The following is a 22,352-nucleotide window of genomic DNA, read 5'->3' as shown; positions in this document are numbered from 1 at the left end:
AAATGGGCTGTCCTTACCCTCCCAAACAGTGTAATAGAAGCACCCTTTTCCTTGCTGTCTCAACGTTATCCAACCTGCCCACCAACAGGTACGTCTCGAATGAACGATACCAGCGTCTCCAGGGAACTAGCGGTTCACCAGGTACTGGCAAGAAAGAAGCTGGAGGAGGTAAACCAAACTCTGCCATCCTCGTCGCCAAACTGTTGTATCAGAAATAGCAGTTCACACACGTGTAATGCTTAACTATCTTTACTTTAATTTAACATCCACACCAACAACCAATACTTCCGTTTTCCTCCTACAACCCCCCACATCAACTTCTGCACAGACATTACAGTGACGTCATCACTGGGGCCGGGACCTAGTGAGATATCCCATGGATGGTCTGCAGAATATTGACAAAGAGAGTTAGTGCAGCTCACCACTTCCTGGTCTGGCGTGGTAGTACTATTCTTAAAGCCTTTCAGATGTCTCCCAATCGCATGTGAGTGATAAGGCACCCCCCCCCCCCCCCCCCCCACCTCTCAGCCCAGACCCATCAGGTCGGGCATCTTTGACTAAGAGCTCGTTAACTCTCGCGAGGGCATCAGCATTGTCATTGAGAGAACCCTTACAATGAATAAGCGAGATCTTATACGTTTGAAAGACAAGAAACCACCTGGTGACCCGTGGATTCAACTCATTGTGAAGGGCCATCCACTGTAAAGCAGCATGATCCGTAACAAGAGTGAACTCACATCACAAGAGGTAGTAGCTCAACTGTGTAATTGCCCATTTAATCACAAGGACCACCCTTTTCAATGCTGCATACCTGGTCTAACGATCCAGCAGTTTCCGGCTCAGGAACATAACGGGGTGTTCAACACCATCAACGCTCTGGCTCAGCACAGCACCTAAGCCTGTGTCTGAAGCGTTTGTCTGGAGAATAAAAGGAAGCTAAAAGTTAGGCGTTTTCAATACTGGTGCTGACGTAAGGGCCTGTTTTAAGTCACAAAATGCAGCATCTGTCTTATCAGTTCATACCACATTATTAGGAGCCCTCTTCTTTGTTAAATCATTTAAGGGCACCACTCTCTGAAAACCTAGGTACAAACTGCCGGTAATACCCAACTAATCCGAAAAATGCTTGGACTTGTCGCTTGGTTCGCGAACGGGGCCACTTCAATATGGCATCAACCTTTGAACACTGTAGCTTTACGGTACCCTGACTCACTAGGTAGCCTAAACATTTAGCTTCTTTCAACCCAAAAAAACATTTTCTTAGATTGATTCGAAGCCCGGCTTCTCCCAGTATCTGCAATACCACTCTGACCTGCTGTAAGTGTTCCTTCCATGTGCTGGAATAAATAACTATGTCTTCTAAATAGGCAGCACTATACACGTTATGGGGGCAGAGCACTTTATCCACCAGATACTGGAAAGTCACAGGAGCCCCATGTAACCTGATTGGAAGGATACAATACTGCCAGCGTCTGCTAGGGGTGTTAAACGTGATCTTGACTTCAGTGGCATCCATTAAAGGAACCTGCCAGTACCCCTTCATCATGTCAAGTGTGGTCAAAAAATTAGCCTGTTCCAGCCTCTCAAGGAGGTCGTCCTCTTGAGGCATTGGGTAAGCATCAAATTGGGAGACTTGATTAAGCCGACAGAAGTCATTGAAAAACCTTCAGCTCCCGTCAGGCTTACTAACCAAGACGATCAGACTGGACCAGGGACTAAAACTTTCCTCAATCACTCTTACTTCCAGCATGTGCTTGATTTCAAGCTCCACTTCTGCTTTCTTTGCCTCAGGAAGCCAATAAGGGTGCTCTCGATCAATAACCCCGGGCTCTGTCACTATGTCGTGCGCAATCAGAGAGGTCCGCCAAGGCTTTTCGCTTACAACCTCTGGGACAGACAGGATAGCTACTTCGACCTCCCATCTCTGTTTAGAATTCATTTCTGAGCTGAAGTTAAGGATATTTTTCAGAGCAAAGAATGAGTGGGGCTGAGCAGAGGAGGGATCGGGATCCCTTTCCTTCCACGGCTTCAACAAGTTTACATGATAAACCCGCTTGCTCAGTCGACGATTGGGTTGTTTCACCAGGTAATCAATGAGCCCTTTCCTCTCCTTAACCTTATAAGAGCCTTGCCAATGGGCTAGAAGTTTAGGATGGGAGGTAGGAACTAAAACCATGACACAATCCATCCATCCATCCATCCATTTTCCAACCCGCTGAATCCGAACACAGGGTCACGGGGGTCTGCTGGAGCCAATCCCAGCCAACACAGGGCACAAGGCAGGAACCAATCCCAGGCAGGGTGCCAACCCACCGCAGGACACACACAAACACACCCACACACCAAGCACACACAGGGCCAATTTAGAATCGCCAATCCACCTAACCAGCATGTCTTTGGACTGTGGGAGGAAACCGGAGCGCCCGGAGGAAACCCACGCAGACACGGGGAGAACATGCAAACTCCACGCAGGGAGGACCCGGGAAGTGAACCCAGGTCCCCAGGTCTCCTAACTGCGAGGCAGCAGCGCTACCCACTGCGCCACCGTGCCACCCATGACACAATCCCCTAGATGGAATTTTTGGAGAGTCATACCGCGGTCATAATAGCGGGCCTGTGCTGCTTGCGCCTCCTCCATGTGAGTTTTTAATATTCCCAGTTGATCGTGTAATTGCGCGATGTACTTTAATTTATTTTTGGAGGGAAGAGCCTTTCCCTCCCATCCTTCTTTCAAAATATCCAAATTTCCCCAGGGTTGTCATCCATATAATTATTCAAAAGGCGAGAACTCCGTAGAGGCTTGTAGGACTTCCTGATCGTCAAAGAGCATGAGGGTGAGGAGCTGATCCCAGTTCCTCAAGTCCTCGCTAACCACCTTGCGAAGCATCTGTTTGAGAGTCTGATTAAACCCCTCGACTAGACCGTTGGTTTGAGGGTGATACACCATGGCCTTTAAGTGCTTTATTTTAAGTAACTTGGCCGTTTCCCTGAACATCTCCGAGATTAAAGGCGTCCCTTCATCTGTAAGGACTTCTTTAGGGATGCCAGCTCGCGCTAAGACCCCTACAAGTTTTTGTGCAATAGCCTTGGAAGTAGCTGAGTGTAAAGGAACAGCCTCTGGATATCGGGTAGCATAATACATGAGAACTAATATATCTTGTGTGCTCAGGCAGAGGGCTCTAGGGGTCCTACAATATCGACCCTAATCCTTTCAAAGGGGACATCGATCAAGGGAAGGGGGACGAGAGGAGCACGGTCCCTCCGTGGAATTTGCCGTAATTGACACTCTGGACACGAGATACAAAAATGGCGAACCTTCTTATTAATCCCTGGCCAATAAAATCGGAGCTTGATACGCTCTAACGTTTTCTTGGTGCCCAAATGGCCTCCTATGAGATGGGTGTGTGCTAACTCACAGACCTGCCGCTGGTAGGTTTGTGGGATTAACAACAACTTTCACACCTCCCCCTCATGCTCCGCTATCCAGTACAACAGATCATTTTCAATCACAAAGTGAGGACCCTGTTTCATGGGCTGATGAATGTGTTGAAAGCAAATTTCAGGGAATCGTCGTTGCACTGCTCCCTTTTGAAAGAAGCCGGAGTTTCTCTAAATTAAAACTGCATTTCAGACAGAGGATCTGGTCTGACCTCAAGGGTGGGGTTAGCTCCCAGCTCGTTGAGGCACTGGGAGATGACGTTTCTGCATGTGACGGTCCCGGAACTTCCCCATCCACCTCGTGGCCTTCCATATCTCTCTCTATCGGCTGAGAACATGGCGTGAAAACACCTGGAGAAGGATCATTTCATGGGAGTAGTCAGTACTACAGTAATCCCTCCTCCATCGCGGGGGTTGCGTTCCAGAGCCACCCGCGAAATAAGAAAATCTGCGAAGTAGAAACCATATGTTTATATGTATATTTTTATATTGTCATGCTTGGGTCACAGATTTGCGCAGAAACACAGGAGGTTGTAGAGAGACAGGAATGTTATTCAAACACTGCAAACAAACATTTGTCTCTTTTTCAAAAGTTTAAACTGTGCTCCATGACAAGACAGAGATGACAGTTCCGTCTCACAATTAAAAGAATGCAAACATATATTCCTCTTCAAAGGAGTGCGCGTCAGGAGCAGATCATGTCACAGAGATAGAGAAAAGCAAACAAATCAATAGGGCTGTTTGGCTTTTAAGTATGCGAAGCACCGCGGCACAAAGCTGTTGAAGGCGGCAGCTCACACCCCCTCCGTTAGGAGCAGAGAGAGAGAGATAGAGAGACAGAGTTTGTTTTTCAATCAAAAATCAATACGTGCCCTTCGAGCTTTTAAGTATGCGAAGCACCGTGCAGCATGTCGTTTCAGGAAGCAGCTGCACAAAAGATAGCAACGTGAAGATAATCTTTCAGCATTTTTAGATGAGCGTCCGTATTGTCTAGGTGTGCGAACAGCCCCCCTGCTCAATCCCCCTATGTCAGGATCAGAGAAAGTCAGCGCAAGAGAAAGAGAAAAGTAAGCTAGGTAGCTTCTCAGCCATCTGCCAATAGCGTCCCTTGTATGAAATCAACTGGGCAAACCAACTGAGGAAGCATGTACCAGAAATTAAAAGACCAATTGTCCGCAGAAATCCGCGAACCAGCAAAAAATCCGCGATATATATTTAAATATGCTTACATATAAAATCCGCGATGGAGTGAAGCCGCGAAAGGCGAAGCGCGATATAGCGAGGGATTACTGTATACCACATTTATTATTAGACCAGTCCCGCCCTAGGATCACCGAGAAAGGTGGATTCGGGAGGACCGCTACGTGAAATCTTTTAAGCGATCCTCCATAACTGATGAAACATAGGGCTGTTTTATAATGCCGGATTTCTCCGTGTATACAAGTTATACTGGTCTTTAATTTTACCCATTGTTGCGGTAGTACATATCGGCGATCAACAATGGAAATGTTGCTGCCGGAATCAGAGTGTGTCGACTTTAAATCCATTCACAATTACTACTCCCGTATGTGAAATCGTCAAGGAGTTTGTGAGTGCACATAAGCCTTTCTTCTTTCTCCATCTGCACACCTCCTTATTCCCGAGCAGATTGCGCACCCACGGGTCCGGGGACTTCGTAACAGGCTCTGGCTTGTAAGGAAGGGGCAGATTTGGTGGGATGCAATCCCCATAGTGTCCGCTAGAGGACCGTTCTGCTCTCTCAGATTCTGAGGCCATCCTAGATGTCTCAATGAGCTCATTTATGTTTAGAAATTCTCCCCAGACCGGCTGGGTAAAATAGTCAGATAATTCTCTGACTAAGAGGAAGCAAGTGACCTGCTGCATGATCCAGAAGGGGGTCTGTTCAAATGGCCTTAGCCAGTAATGCCACCCTTTCCCAGAGAGCAAATGTTTGTTCCTGGTTTGGCTGCTCAGGGTTAAATCAGTAGAAATTTGTATCATTGCTGTATAAACATGGAAACAGAGCATAAAATGACAGTGCCCTTAATCAATGTCCATATTAAAATGGTGATGAAATAATGTCACTAAAATGATGACAAAATTAAGCAACAGTTGAGCAAACAAAATATTAATATGAAAAAAAGATAAAATAAAAGAAAAAAATAATCACAATGTAAACACAACAGAACCTTCCACCTTCTAAGGCACGGACTGCCAATGCTCCTGCCAAGCTTCCCAGTGTGTAACCAGGCAAACTGTGGTAAAAAGCGAGGTGTGTGAGCGTCAGACATAACCTAAAGACTTGTCCTCTTGGACATAACCTTTCCAGTAAACAAAATTATTAGCTGCTGTTTCTTGCCTCCTTAATTCCAAAATGTTCAGAACTTCATATCCATTTTCCCATTAATAGTAGTTGGAGAAAGAGTAGAAGATTCCTGAAGAAACTTACTAGAAAGAACTGGTTTTATTGTGAAACATCAACTTCTGAATTAATTCTAAAATATTGTGGGGAACCAGAGCCCCAAATAAACTAAGAATTAAAAAAAAACTCTTTTGAGTTTTGTGATAGTAAAATAACATGCAAAACAAATTTAGCATCAGTTTCACAAGGCCGTACGCAAAAGGAATCTCATCTGTTTCGCACATCAATACCAACCATATTGTGTAATGTTACAGTTTACATGATCTATGGTGGCCATCGTAAGATGGTGGTGTGGTTTGTGTTGGCCAAATGTGCAAACAAGAATTTCATTGTACTGTGCACACGTGACAATAAATCTGGAATGAGCTGATTACATTATACCTTTTTAAAAAAATAAAGCCTTTTATGTTTACAAAAGCTAACACTGTTGTCCACCTGCATATCATTCCTAAGTTTGAAATTACAATCGACAATTAGCATTGCATGCTTTTTGCAAAATTTTGTATGTACTGCAGATAAGAAAAATATTAAGGAAATTGGAGAAAAAAGCACAAATTAGGCAACAGAACCAAGACGCGATGTTACAGAATGAAGCATTATTTTTTTTTCTTTAGGGCATACTGAATAGGTGTTGTTAATATAAAGACTGAGGATGGCTTTTTTGAGAGAGTAAAAGTAATTACTAATTTTTACTGTTTGTTGTTTAAACATTTGTTTCAGCCCACTTCATGATTAAGCAGGTTGAATTGAAGTCTTTGATGACAACAAAGGCTCATGATTTGCAGCAATTTTATCAATGAATAAGTAAATTACCTTGGAATCATCATTACAACATTATCATATTTTACACTGTACCTCTCTTGTAGTTTCTTTCTTCCCACTACTCACAGGATATCACCCTTTACAACTACAGCGGAGACCCGGGCACAACTGCCGCCCCAACCCGACACAGACAAGCAAAGACACCAGCTCAGTCCAACACAAAGCCCTTTATTCAGGAAAAGGCACCCCGACCCGGAGCAGTGTCCAAGGACTGATACTAGCAGTTACACGCACAGTAAACACTGTCCATTTCCTAAGGAGTCTTGCAGCCTCCTTCCTTCTCCACACCTCTTCGGTGAGCTTCATCCACCTCCTCCTGACTCTGGCCTCCAAATGAGGTGAGGCTGCCCCTTATATTCTGCATCCTGGGAGTACTTCTGGTGTTGCATCCTCATGACTTGGGAATACTTCTGGCTAAGGTGTGAGCCCTGTCCACAAGGGCTCAACAATCCCTGCAGCACCCCCGTTGGTCCCCACGGCACCCAACAGGGCTGTAGCGAACTCGAACTCCCAGTGTGACCTGCGGTAATCCGTGGAGCCGTGGCAGTCCAGGACAGCTGCCATCTAATGGTCCAGGAGAGGCAGTGTACTTCATAAACTACCTCCCCCTGGTGCAGTAATCCAGTCAGGGGGATGATATGCCAACTCCAAAGACCCTGTGAACCAAGGTACTGTAGAGCAGCACCACTAATCACAATGTAAACCTAATTTTTAAAGAAATTATTAACTGATGGAATTTTTTTAACTTTTTAATTTTTTTTTTTAATTTCCATGAATTCATCTGTATTTTTCAAGCAGTTATGGAAATATTAAAATAAAACAAAATTGTAAGCATTAAGGAAAGACTTACTGTAGAAACCCTGGAATGGTATTTTGCTTAGAGGTTCATCTGTTGGACTGTTTCCTTTGCTCACGGAGGACCCATCACTGTATGTTAATGTAATGTCCTGTTGTGGGAAATCCTCGATGACGAGTTCAAGTACGCTTGACCATACCATTGAGTTACTAATTGTAAGTTCACAAGTTATCTGAAAAAATACAAAACAACAATAAACAATGAGAAACACTTCAACAACTTCACACAAGGCTGAAACACAAAATACAAGGGAACTCATTGGTCGGATGTGCAATCATATGGTCAGTGTCACAGCAGAAGAGTTTGACTTTGAAGGGTCACACCACAGAAATTTTTCATTCAGATTATTTCAATTTATTCTTAGTTGGCTTGTTTCCAAACAAAGGCCCTGCATACTCTGTTTTGGTTTTAGTTTAAAAACTCCACAAATATGGAATAATCTACCTATAGAGATACACCAGGCTGGAATGACAGAGTTGTTTAAATCATGACTTAAAACTTATTTTTTTTAATCAGAATTTTTGTTAAATTTGTAGCTGATCAGAATTCCTTGAGGCTGGTGGTACATAGAAGAATACAGAGATCCTGTCCTTGAGGATGTTTGTGCAAACTGACTCTGTATTTTATTCTTTTCTCTCTCTTAGATATATGATAGAATGGCCAGCAGGGCCTGGGTGAGCTTTTAGTTACAGAACGCCACTGGTCTTTTTCTTCACTGGAGTTTTTTTTTCCCTTTCCCCACTGATCATCTTTCCTGAGTAAGGTGCTATATAAATAAATGTTACTGTTGTTATGTCTGGTGGAACTTCCCAAGATTTGCCTGGAATTACTAAGTGGCACCGGCTTAAAATCCCCATCTGACCAGTTTTATTTTGAGTGTGGAGTTGAGAGGAGTGTAGATGACAGGAGATGAAGTGAGGCCAGCAGATCTAAAAAGGAACAGGAGACGAGAAGGGAGAGCATTGTGTGTATAATGGGCAGATTTCAAAATCCTCCTTTTAACATAAAAAGCCTTTTCTGAACTTATCATGACTTACAAACCTGAGTGCACATTAAGATCTCAAGATGCCGGTCTGCTTATGATTCCAAGGATTAATAAAATCACAGTGGGAGGTCGTACTTTTAGTTACAGATCCTAGCTGAAGATTCACTATTTCAGTTTAGCACACCCTGACTAAAGCTGCAGATTAACTGTGCAGACTGCATTTCTGTTGTTAGTCATTAGCACTAAAACATAAGTAACATGATCGTTATAATTTGATACTAACCCTCACCTATTCTGTTTCCAATCTCAGTACTCATATGTGGAACTTAGTGCCACGGCCCACCCACCAAGTTGCTTTGCCTGCCTAAAGAAAAGTCTCCTCTGATGGGGGATCACATGAATTGTTGGGTAGAGGGGTCCTTTCATCGAATTGGCTAGCCCAGAGCTGACTCAGCTGTTGAATGGCTAATAGGGGAAGGCAGCTTGATGGCCGAGGTCTCCGGGACTGTTGAACAAATCCAAATTGTATTATGTAATATCATGTGCTCTTGAATACTGCTCTGTATTTGTAATATTTGTATTGCAGTATTATATTGTATTGAGGATTACTTGTGTCCTGTTCTGTGTATTGTATTGTATTTACTCCTATTTTTTGACATCCTGCATGCCCACAAGGGTTTTTTTTAGAAGTTTTTTCTTGTCTGCTGTAGCAGTAGATGTCTTTGTCCACGTCTTGAACCCTCAGGTACCACTCTGAACACCGGATAAAAGTCCAAGACTTCTTTATTTTATAACAATAACGTGCACAAAGCACTCTCCACACCACACTACTCATATAAATCACAAACACAATAATCACTCCTCCTCGCCCAGACACTTGCCACCCTACCTCCCAGCTCAGCTCAGTGTCTGGGCTTTCCCATGAGTCCTTTATACCCCCTGACCCGGAAGTGGCTCCTGCCCAATAGTCCACAGTTCCTTATTCCTTCTGGGTCAGGGTAAACAGTTCTTTTCTTCACCCCGGGAGCACGTCGTTCCTTCCTGTCACGTGACCGTGATGTACTCCCGGGTTATAGGGCACATAAGAGCCTACAGCGACTCCCGGTGGCCCCCAAGGTATCCAGCAGGGCTGTGTATAAACACTACATAGTCCATGAGGCCCTGCTGGAACTCGGGGCACGATCCTGCTGTCGGGAGAGCTCCTCCTGGCGGCCTGGGGGTGAGGGCCGGAGTAAGAAGCCGGCAATCCACCACACTGCTTAGAGTATCAAGGCTGTGGGTCTGTCAATAGGCAGGGCCTGTTAAAGCCCATTATAGCACTCCTTGTGTGATTTTGGGCTACACAAAAATAAATTATATTGTACTGTAATTGTATAAAGGAGTGGGTAAGTGCAGTAGGCACCAAACAGGCTAGTCAGGGATATAACATCTGGTTGAAATAGGTTCAGAGGGGCAGTATATGAATTGTTTCTGTAAGAGCCATTTGCTATGTGATGGACGACCGGCTACAGACTCCGGTCGCCACCCCCAGGCTGCCAGGAGGAGCCCTCCGGACAGCATGATGGTGCCCCGAGTTCCAGCAGGGCCTCATGGACTTTGTAGTTTGTATACACAGCCCTGCTGGATACCTTGGGGGCCACCCAGGAGTGCGTCAGCATCACGTGACAGGAAGGAACGACGTGCTCCCGGGCTGAAGAATGGACTGTTTACCCTGACCCAGAGGGAATAAGGACTTGTGGGTTCGGCCAGGAACCACTTCCGGGTCAGGGGATATAAAAGGACTGTGGGAAAGCCCAGACACTGAGCTGAGCTGGGAAGTAGGGTGGCGAAGTGTCTGGGCGAGGAGGATTGGTTTATTGAGAAAGAGAATTGTGTAGTTTATGAGTGTGAAGTGGAGGGTGCTTTGTGCACTGTGTATTAGTAAAATAAAGAAGTATTATACTTTCACCTGGTGTTCAGAGTGGTACCTGAGGGTTCAAGAGGTGGACCACACCTCTATCTGTTACAGCTAGTTAGGTTATTATCAGTTGACAGAAGTATTTCCTTAGTTATGTTAAATGTTTGCCTATAAATTAGTGCATAGTATATGGGAGGTTCTTATAACCCCCGCAAGCTGAATTGAATTGGTATATTCTAACTATTTCTTGTCCCTCTGACTATAGTTCAGCCTCAGTTAGTGACCTGCCTTACCGTAATTAAGACATGGAGGGCACACAGTTTCAAACCGTGCTTTAATGTGCCCTAACACGCTCAGTTGTATGTGCAGCGCCGTACGTTTAGAACGTACTGAATGTGAAGTAAAGCAAAGAGAAATAACTTATCTTTAAGTATAGAAAATTACTGAAGTTTAACAAGAAATGTTAGTTTAAGAAAAAACATTTTTTCCTTTTTTGCCTTTTATCCAATGTGTGTAACAGCTTTTCTCTACTCTTGTATAGACTGTTTGCTTTGGAATTTCACTAAAGCTTTTTAAAATGAATTTTCGGACTGAGAAATTTCTTCTGGTATGCTTTTGCTCCTTAGTGGGAATAGATTTGGTTGACAAAGTACTTTTTCTTATAATTTAATTGTCCTCCTTGACACTGAATATGAGTTTGGGCTTGATTTGAAATGCCCTTAACAGTCACAGAATGGAGTAGGTGTTTTCTATTAAAAAGTGCATTTTGGTTTGAAGGTTAAACTAAGGAATAATTTATATAGGTATTTTAATAAAACAATTAAATTGAATTCCCGCGGTGGGCTGGCACCCTGCCAGGGATTGGTTCCTGCCTTGTGCCCTGTGTTGGCTGGGATTGGCTCCAGCAGACCCCCGTGTTCCTGTGTTCAGATTCAGCGGGTTGGAAAATGGATGGATGAATTAAATTGAATCAATATTTGCTTAATAAAGATCATTAATGGGTTCCAAGTTACTGAACGAAAGGCTAGTAATTGAACTAAAAGATATTAGAATTTAAGGTGAATGTGAAGATGGACACAAGAGGAAAATGTATTTTATAAATTGGCTGATGTCAAAAGTGGACTCCCTCATGGATCACTGATGCAACTTTTTCTTTTTTTGAGCATTTTTGCATATTATGTGAGAAGCGCCTATCATGACAGCTACATCTGTCTGTCTGTCTGTCTGTCCACATGAAACAACTCAGCCCCCCCGCCCCATGGACCAATTTGGTTGAAATGTGGCACATCTATTCTTTAAAGAAATTTGTTCAGACAGTGCAATTTTCATTGACATATCTCAAATGGTTCATGCTGCACAGGGTTTTGAAATTTCAAAATCTCCCATTGAAAACGATCAGTATATTTACAAATTTGTCTATTTTAAAACGGAGAAACGTTCTGTACGACTTTAACTATGAATTACATTTCAGTTTCAATTTCGCCTTGAAAATGGTGCCTGAACTTATTTATTTTGTATATTTTTTATCTTTTACTCATCTGATGACCAGTGACATTATTTGGCAATGAGTGCGTTTCAGAGTGAACTGGTTGACCAGTCAGGAATCTCGTGGTCATCCCTGAGCTGTGTCATGTCATCTTTATGGGATGGTATAATTAAAATACTATCAAGATAAATTACATTTTCTTATGGTCAGATTGAGTAAGCCAAGATCAATAGGTAATTTGCAGGGTCACTGATTTTCCTAATGTAATCAGCACCATTGACCGTACACATATTGTAATAAAGGCAGCATCACAGCATGAATTTGCTTTGGTAAGCAGAAAGCACTTTCATTCAATTAATATACAATTAAATTATGATATTGAAATATGTCTGACTAACATTGTGAGGTGACTCACCTCAATCCATGATTTCATTATTTTATCAAATAGTATTGTGGGAAGCAGACTTCAAGGTCATGATGTGTGTGATGTTTGGCTTCTTGGTAATGCTGCCATTGCCAATTATGTTGTACAACACCCAGTACACCCTTTTTATTTATCAAATAGGCTGCACAAAAGGCAATTTTCATTAAACACATTCATTAGGCGTTATTACCAATGTTGAAGACAGCCGTATTGAGAGAACATGTTAGTTAACTGTGATAGAATTAGCTCAAGAACACTGGAATGTGACTAACGTGTTATTGAAATGCACAAGGACACAAGATCTTCTGTTGACTTCATTGTTTTGCCACCCAGAGTTGCTAAAATCCCAACACCAAAAAGGCTGCGTATGATGGTCAAAATTTCCCATTAAGTTATGCCAGTTTTCACACCAGGTTCATGCTGTATAAATTTCAATTTTTGGCATAAGAAATGACTGACGAATGTTTCTGAGTGTATGCATGTTTTATACGTGAGGTCCCAGGTAATACAAAGAACCATTCCTTACATGAGAAGTCATCACCAGCATTTCTACAAATGTGTAGAAATGGGAGGAATGGGAGCTGAAGGCAATCTTTTGATGGACAGGATTCAGAAGGACGAGCAAAAGGCCTAATTGAGGTACTGTGCAGCTGTGTTATATAAATAAATGTTGTTGTTATAGTAGGCAAGCTGACCACAACCACATAGGCGACATGTGGACTTTTAGTGTAGGCAGGCTCAGGGTAACTATAAGGTTTGGTTTAATAAGATTATTTTATTTTATTTGATGGTGGGCAAACTACGGCCTGGGATGTCAATTTGTGCGTCCCACACACAAATTTTAAATCTTTGTGATTTTGTTAACAAAAATGACTATGACGTCAATTTGAGCAGCCCACACACAAGTTTAAAACCTTTGTGATTTTATTAACAAAAATTACAAAGTAAACAGATATTCACTACATGTTCCGAAACATGTGAACAAATGAGCAAGCTCGTTTATAATGTTACATTGTGTATAAGCAGGAGCTTGTGTTTATGAAAGTGGACTTTGTACTTTGTGTAAGTGTACGCTTGATGTTTCGATTGTATGTATTTGGAAGACTATTTGCTATGTAAGCACAGGCATTCTTGAGTGTGTGTTTGGATCACTCAGATTAGTTGGGCTGTCGTTGTTCAAGTGCTGTGTTATATTTTAAATTTTGTTAAAAAATGTAAAATTGAAGATGAATGTTGTGTTTTTAACAAGGAATGGACATACAATTGTTATTTATTTTTACAAATGTTGAAAGTAAAGCAATGTGTCTAATATGTAATGACAGTCTTGCAGTTTTTAAGGAGTTCAATTTGTAGAGATATTTTCAAACTAAGCACAGTAAGTTTGGAAGTTATTTATCAGAAAGTGAATTACAGCAAAAAGCTCATTTGATTTGCTGCTTACTTTGTGTATATGACTAATAAATGTATTTTTGTGTGAAAATAACATTCGTTATTTAGCAAATTTAGATTTTTGTCAAATGTTGCCCGCTAGAGACCATACAGATGTCTATGTGGCCCTCAGAGAGAAAATTTTGCCCACCTTTGTTTTGTCTCCAATTTACCTGTACACTTTTTGTAATTCCTGTTTTTGTTAAGCAGGTCTTTTCATTTGGTATAATTACACATTATCTAGATTTAGGCTCAAGATAGCCTTCTATAGTCTACACCAGGGGTGGCGAACTCCGGTCCTGGAGGGCCGCAATGGCTGCAGGTTTTCATTCTAACCCTTTTCCTAATCAGTGACCTGTTTTCACTGCTAATTAACTTTTTCCCCATCACTTTAATAGCCCTGTTAGAAGAGCTCAGCCCTCTGAAGTGATTTCTTTCTTCATTAAATGGCAGCCAAGCAGAAATGAGATATGAAACAAGCTAACAGACGACCAGCTAAACTGGGGCTTCAAACTCCAACCAATTTTACTCCAATCACTCTCTTAAGGAGAAGCCAATTCTTGCTGTTATTTAAACCCGTTATTTAATTCCATGGCTTGTTACTGCTCTCATTCTGCCACAGCAGACATTTCCAAAACTGTTGTTTTTCTGTTCTTTCTAAGAGCACCGTCAAAATGTTTTGGTGACCTGAGAGATCAACCTTACCAAGACCATCACCCCCCTTTAATTTCAGATATTGTGTAATGGGCACTGGTGAGCTGGTCATGTGGTGGCTTGTTTTGTATCTCATTATTGTTTGGCTGCTAATTAAAGAAAAAGAAACAACTATGGGGCTTGAGTCAAGTTAATTAAAAGAAGTAATCAGCAGCAAAAACTGGTCACTAATTAAGAAGATGATAAGAATGAAAACCTGCAGCCACTGCAGCACTCAAGGCCTGGAGTTCACCACCCCTGGTCTATACAATTTATTTTAAAGTGGGATTCAGTAATTGAGTTATTTTGTGACATTTTTTATCTTCTAGATAGCACAGAGAAAGACTGAAATGCCGGCTACAATTTGAGGAATGTGCAAATGTTGACTACTAACAGGACATCATGGCATCCTAAAAGTCCACTGGAATTTACTCGGTATGTTTAAAAGATTTTGTATGGATAAAATAATCATTATTTTATATTGTGGACAATATGGTTAGCCCATTCACCTTTATTAACCCATATATTGCAAAATAGGATTAAAAAAAAGGTTTTTAATAACAAAGAGAACAGAAATTTGCAAAATAAACACATTACAAACAGAAACAAAACTCCCATGATTTTTCTGGGCTGAGTTTCACAAATTTGTCTGGGTAGGGTTGCTACTGATTGTCTACCTCTCAGCACCGTCTGTTTTAAATTCAGCACATTCCATTAATGGCCTTTCATTTTGTCTCCAGTTGAGGATTTGCTATCTCCAGACTCAACACACACTGCAGATTTTTCTCAAGGACACTTTTTAAATTTCCAGTCACAGCCCCCTTCTGGGTCAATAAGTAATTTCTGAAACTCCCACCTAGTGACCCTAGGTGTTCCTGCTGCTCTTAATTAAAGGGCCTTAGTAAAAGTAGGTCACCTGAACATCATTATGGGGAGCTGGAGTCATGTATTAGACTCAGAGGATACCTGCTGCCATCTACTAGACTGGGGGACTACAGACACTAGCCAGCCTGACCTTCTCCATGCACAGCTGTTACCGCATTGGAAGCATCTTGTACAAATGAGGGGTGTAATTCCTCCAACTAGCAGTTATTTTTTATTTAACAAAAGGTCAAGAGTTGTCATTACTAATGCTAAAACTCCTCTAACACTGCATCTCATGATCCAAATTCTTAATGCATTGTATTCTCCTCCAATATAAACATATATCATCTAATCATTTTCTACATCCATGACAAGGTCACGCACATGTCAGCTGCATGAGGTTGTAATGAACCACATATAGTAATTTGTCTGTGTTCTCCAGTGGTTCATCATAAAAACATAAGGCTAAGATTTAAGGTGTTTATGAGTTTTTCTTGGGTAAACAAGATCCTTGAGAATTTGTCTTTTTGAGGCCATTGTATTATTGCCAGAAATGAGGGGGCTTCACGACAGCTTTAATAAACAAAAACATAGATGACACAGAGGAAAGAGAAAAAAAAACCCCATGAGATTAGTGTGGATATAAAGAGCAAGAGAAGGAAAATGCGGTGGACACCAATAATGCAGCACTTACGTTAGGAACGACTAAACTGCTCAACATCAGATAGTTCAGGATTACTGTGTTGAAAGATCATGGAGACTGCTGAGAAGAGGATTTGTGCCCATGACAGAGAGAACTGGTGAGCCATAAAAGTTTCCTGTCTTAGATATCATGTTGACTGATTAAGAAAAATCTTGTGCTGGCATGGTTGCTTGTTAATGGAAATAGTTGTAAGAAGTGAGAACAGAATTGGATTGCTAATTTGAAAGGAAAAAGGGATGTATTCAATATTTTGTGTAACTATGTATATGTACCTTGTATGTGCCGTGTTTAAAATACCACTAAAGATGGATTGGAATTGGTGTCTTGGGCTTGAATATATTTAAGTATTGGAACCACATTTTTCTTACAGTTTCATTCAAGAAATCCAATAAAAGCTCAGGAAAGTTGTATGGTAGCAGGGACTCCTTTTACCTAAGGAGTTGTCTGTTACAAGGTGCAAGGCAGCAACTAACTCAGGACGGACAACAGTCTACCACCACTGATAACAGAGTCATAAGTCGGCCTAATTGTCATAGGGACACAGGGGGCAGCATTCATGGATACACAAAGAGTATATGAATTACACACAGTGAACAGGCTGGGAAATGAGAATTCAGGCTGTTCCTAGCAGCTAAGAAGTAATTATTGAAGTTCAGATCATAGATGGTGTGACGGGCGGCTGGGGGCTGTGCCCAGCCGGGACGCCAAGAAGGACCGGGAGAGGGACAATGCCTCCCCCGGACCACGAGAGGGCAGCCGCCCTTGTCTGTGTGGGGGCCACAGGAATTGAGTATGGAAGCTCAACCCTATAGGGGCCCGTGGCCACCGCCATGGGGTGCCTTGAAGACTCTGAAGCCCTAGATGTCAGAACTTCCGCCACACCCGCAGGTGCTGACGGAAGTACTACCAGGGACACACAGAGTGCTTCCGGGTGCTCATGTGGCACTTCCTCCACACCAGGAAGTGCCGCAGGAAGCTCATCAGAGGCCACCTGGAGCACGTCCGGGTGAACATAAAAGGGGGCACCTCCCTCCAGTCATCAGCCAGAGTCGGGTGGAAGAGGACGAAGCTCGGAGGAGAGGAGAGGAGTGGAGGTGGCGAAGAGAGGACAGGAGTTTGAAAGGCCTGGACTGAGGGTGTGTGGTGCAGGGGCCCTGGGTTGTGTGCAGGACTCATTTTATTGTAAATATGGAAAATAAATGTGTGTGGTGTTTTGAACCATTGGTGTCTGCCTGTCTGTGTCGAGGCTGGTCTCCACAATGGATTGGCTGCATTTTATTTACATATACATATCTGTCTATTTATATTCATGTACTGTATGCATATAAAGAATTCTAAAAACACGCACACACAGAGTATATAATCTATATACTGTACATTTGAAGGTGACCCTGTGTATATATTTATTTTCATCATGTTTTTTTAATTATGCATGATATTTTCTAATTATTTTATTAAATACAAAAAGATATTTGAGTACTTTACCAGTTTTGAAGGTTGAACTTCCAAGAATAAGTTCACAACAATATAATAAAAACAAGGATCACAGTTGAGATTCCAGTGTTGCTTCTTCCTCACCACCCAGAGGCACTTACACTGGTACTAAACTGGGGGCACCATAATAAGGAGCTGATTTCCACGAGCCTGTACTGAAGTTAGGAAACTGTGGATCATAGACGAGTGATTTTGTGAGTAATGAGGGCTTTAAGAGGTAAAAGAAATTGTTCTTATTTGAGGACCTACTGCCATGGCATTTTGGTAAGGCAAGGAGTGTAAGTCGATGGGTTCAATGGTGTTTGTGTGTTTATTTGATTAGCTCTCAAATATGTAAGCCAAAAATAATATGCCATTCAGTTTTTAGTATGTTTGGTTTCTGCAGTGTATACAATTCTTAGAATTCTACTTGTGCCTCATTATTTTAACTGACATGTCTATTTGTAGCCTCTTACCTCATTTAGAGTGATGCCAGAAATCTGACTGCAGGTATAGCACTCGTTATTGCTGGACTGTCCAAACCGACATCTTACACGATCTCCATCGGGGTCAAATACTGGCAGCTTGATAGGTGTGGGACAGCTATTTGGGAAACTAAAAAAATCAGGCAAAAACATTACATAAATACCTAATATACGTTAATTTATTTATATTATAAAATAGTGTAATACAGCATGGGAGAGTCAGGCTCAAGACAAGATACAACTCTTAATGGGGTGCCTGTCCATTGCACACACACTCACACACACACACAATCACACACACACACACACACACACACACTGACACTACCGTAGGTCAACTTTGTCTTGGAGTGCACATTTGGGATGTTGGAGGAAATCTGGACTACCCAGAAAAAAATAATCACAGACACAGGGAGAATATGGAAACTCCAAAGAGGTCGAGGACAACTGAGCCCAAGACTCATGAGATGTGAGAAGTTGGAAATGAGGGAGACCAAGCCCATGTCTGATATCTTTATTTTTCACTTAAATTTGTCCCTTTACAGGCTTTTTTTGTTATGTTACAGCAAGTGTTTATATTCCACATTATTGTTATTTTTTTATCTTTATTTTGAATATTTTAAAATAAAGTCTGTAGATTTTTTACATTTTCTTCTCCCTGGAAGGGCATGTGTTGCATTGTGAGGCAGAGGCATTACCACGGGGGGTGGGGGTGGGGTGGGGGGCCAATAGAAAAGCTGTGCCCCCCCAGAGAAAAGCTGTGCCCCCCCTACGAAATGCTTTGTCTGTCCAATGAAAACTCTGGAGAAGAATAACATTTGATTTTCAAAACTGAGTTGCTTTCCAATCGGCCCGTTTGAATTTGGGGCATATCTGTCAGTGTCTCCTCCACTAGACAGGCACCATACTGCTCAGAGTTCACTTCGCCACACATTTTGCATTACGTTTTGAACCTGTTGACCACATTCTTTAATTAAAATAGCGTATACGTTCCATTCTTCTTTTATTTTCTGGTTGGTAACACCAAAGGCTATGCATACAGTAGGTGGCTTATTAAAAAGCAGACATCTTCAACCTCTGTCCCTCCACAAGCTGCTGGCTCCATGGTTGAGCCCAGCACCGCTGCTACCAACACGGAGCACAGCGCACCCACGTTGGGAACTGAAACTCCAAAAGATTTAGATAAGCCTACACAATCCTCCAGCTCTGCACCCATGTCGGGTACTCCGAACCTCTGCCTTCAACAAAATATACAGTCCGGTCTGCCTGACTTAAATATGGATAGCCCATCGCAGCCCATTTTAATTAATTATCCTGAGTGCGCATTCAGAAAGACACTCAGATGTTTTAGTGCAAGCTGGTATCAGTCTCGACCATGGCTTGAATATTCTGTTGTCCATGATGGCAGGTTTACTTTTCCTGCCACAAATTTAGTGTTTCCAATTCGGACCGCGAGGACATATTCACCAAACATGTCTACACTAATTGGAAAAAAGTTCTAGAAAAAGACGGTGGCAGCTTTCACAAACACGCGTCTAGTATCCAGCACGTCAGAGCCATGTCTGCATCACAGCGCTCATCATTGGTGTGTCTTCAGCTGCATGCGAAAGCTCTTTCTCTACTTTGAACCGCATTCTCGCTCCACTCCGCCGAACAATGCTGCATTCAAGGAAGAGAAATTTAGTCATTCTGGTACAAGAGAAAAACATCACAGAAAATCTAGATGTGAATGAATTTATTTCAGAATTTGCCAAGAGTAACCGCAGACTGGTCCTGTAGATAATATCCAGGTTAAACACTGGAAACTGATGTCCTATAGCCTCCCATGACTACAATAAGCCACGTTTCTGTTCTTGCTCTCATATGTTGTATACATTTGACTTTATTGATATTTACCTTGTAGATGTAGTTCTATATTTGTTCACAAAAAATAATAATACAAGTTCCATTGCCTCTGTTAATTTTATTGAACAACAGGTTATGATTTATGCCACAATTTTTGCTTTTATATGTTATATAAAACTATGTTGTTATTATTATTTGACACCCCTACAAAAATGGGGATGGATGGATGGATGGATATTTTTTGCCCCCCCCCAGACAAGCCAAATGCTCACCCACACATGATGTTCTGGTCACACCTCTGTTGTGAGAACATTTAAAAGTATGTTTGAACTGTTAAAATCCTGTGCCCCATTTTTGGGCCTGAGTAGGCCTTGCAGCCTGCCTGATGATTTTGGGACCAGGCTGCACGGAGTGGGGTCTTTCTCTTGACAGACTGGTGGAGGTCTTGGTCTACTTTTGCTCCTTTTTGAGGCCTTACACCCTTTTTTTGTTATTTTGTGTTGCTGAATCACAACATCCTCATTTATTGCCTCTGAAATTAATTAAGTTCTAAATGCACTCAAATGCATTGATTATACTGGTTGAAGTTTATATTCTGCTTGGATGAAATTAGGCAAATAAAATAATAAAAGACCATGAGCTGAGAGCAACTGGATGGTCAAAACAAGCCAAGATCTAAACTAAAAAATCAGTCTTACCATAAATACTAAACTCTGTCAAAAAAGCACAAATGGCCATGAATCTCTAATGTGAATTTAGCAAAGTAAACACCTTGAAAAGGTTTTATTCACAAATTCAAAAACTTGTACAACATGAGCTGTGTGCCACCATCTTTTATAGTATCAGGATCACCATAATGCTTTGCACCCAATCACAAGTTTAGCAACTTGCCGAGACGACAAATAAGATGACTGTCTACATAAGAAAACACCACAAAATGGTGGCACCTCACATCAAAATACAAATTTTAAACAGGAACACAGTATCATTGTCAAAATAATGAAGAAAAACAATGTTAAAACAAAAATAAAAGTGTATGTCACCAGCCAACTGAGGAGTTGATGGCCTGCTAGTAGTCAGAACCAACCAGAACCAAATCTTTAAGTGAAAGTCAATAAAAATATGACAGGAGTTAAGCTTTATTAAGTCAAACTAAGGCTCATAAGTCACCTTACACTTATTCTGTAAAACTTGATTAGTTTTTAGTTAAGAACCGTATCGACTTTTCTCTTGTCCTCACTTACAAAACAATCCATGATTCTGCGCCCACTTATTGAAAAGATCTTCTTACAGATTACACAGCGACCCGCTCACTGCGCTCTTGTAATTGTGGCCTTCTTGTTGTCCCCTCAGTACGCATGTCTTCACTGGGAGGTTTAGGTTTGGATGGTTAGGCTGCTCCTCTGCTCTGAAACTGCCTTCAGCATTAAATCTTGTCTCTTTGTTTCAAAAACATCTTTAAACTCACCTGTCAGAATTGCCTTCTCTAGAAAAATCAGTAGATGTTATCCTTCTAAATTGTTGTGATTACATGTTTAATTGTGTTCTTTAATACTTGTGAGTTTTTATTTATTTATACATCTATATATGTATTAATTTATTTACTTTACTTAGTAATTGTACTGTTTATGCTTTTACCTTGTAATGTGTCCTTGAGTATCTAGAAAAGCTCAATTAAATACAATGAATTATTATTATTATCCTCTCAGTAGACACAGAGAGAAGAAAAGTGAGAAACACACAAATACAGACAGAGAGAGAAAAGGGGAAAGAGAAAGTTAAAGAGCAGCATTCACATTTTTATAACTGACTAGTGGTTATTATAGCCATATTTTATAATAAATATATCAAAATGAAAAGGCCTATAGCTTTTCTCTAAAACCAAATATTTTACCCAAATTAAGTTTATAACAGCAAAATTTAAACATGAAATTGTAAAAAGAAGGTTTCTTTTTTTAGAGTCTTGATTGTTTTGTTTTTTTTGTAAGATTTTCTCAGGGTGAAGTCTTTTTGAATTCTGAACAGAAGAAAATGAAAGCAAAGGTCAGGAATAATTTTTAGAACAAATTAAACAAAATGTATAAGAGCTCCAAACCTGACAATTAGATTTGACCCTGTGATCGGAGGTCTGTTGGGAAGTCCAGTGTCGGATCGCACACCCAGGTCCACGTGAGTCATAAACTGCAATTTGGAGGTAGGATCGTAGTTAAACCAACAGCAGCCTGAAAAGCTTTTGAAACAGAAAATAAAGAATAAAAGATTTCTTATACTTCTGTTTCTCAATATATAACTCATTTTACCATTCTCACAAACAACCTCTCTTATTTTATTACTAAAAGAAAAAAACGCAGTTTGAATTACCAGACTGGCTTTACTTTTTGCATTTTGACAGTGAATGCCTAACCTTTGCTATCTTCCCATGAATTCTTGTCACACCCTCTCAAGCAAGTGGGGGTCTCACAACCAAGACTGAGGGGATAAAGTTGTCACTGCACCAGCAGACCACAAATAACCAAAATACCAAGGTACAA

The 22,352-nt window shown here is 41.4% G+C and overlaps 1 protein-coding gene across 1 annotated transcript in view; it reads right to left on the bottom strand.

Annotated features, from left to right (window-relative positions):
* The window catches only part of LOC127526663 (uncharacterized), a 223,653-nt gene that overhangs the window by 186,985 nt on the left and 14,316 nt on the right, over nt 1–22,352 (bottom strand). Inside the window, exons 3-5 of the mRNA XM_051922623.1 lie at nt 21,917–22,051; nt 17,968–18,106; nt 7,533–7,710 (exon numbers count right to left, since the gene is read on the bottom strand). Of these exons, the coding sequence (XP_051778583.1) occupies nt 7,533–7,710; nt 17,968–18,106; nt 21,917–22,051 (452 nt within the window). The remainder of the gene's footprint in view (nt 1–7,532; nt 7,711–17,967; nt 18,107–21,916; nt 22,052–22,352) is intronic.

This window comes from Erpetoichthys calabaricus, chromosome 2 (genome assembly GCF_900747795.2).
Source record: "Erpetoichthys calabaricus chromosome 2, fErpCal1.3, whole genome shotgun sequence".
NCBI lineage: Eukaryota > Metazoa > Chordata > Cladistia > Polypteriformes > Polypteridae > Erpetoichthys > Erpetoichthys calabaricus.
Note: the sequence above shows the minus strand (reverse complement) of the source record. Positions and strands in the feature narration are given on the sequence as shown.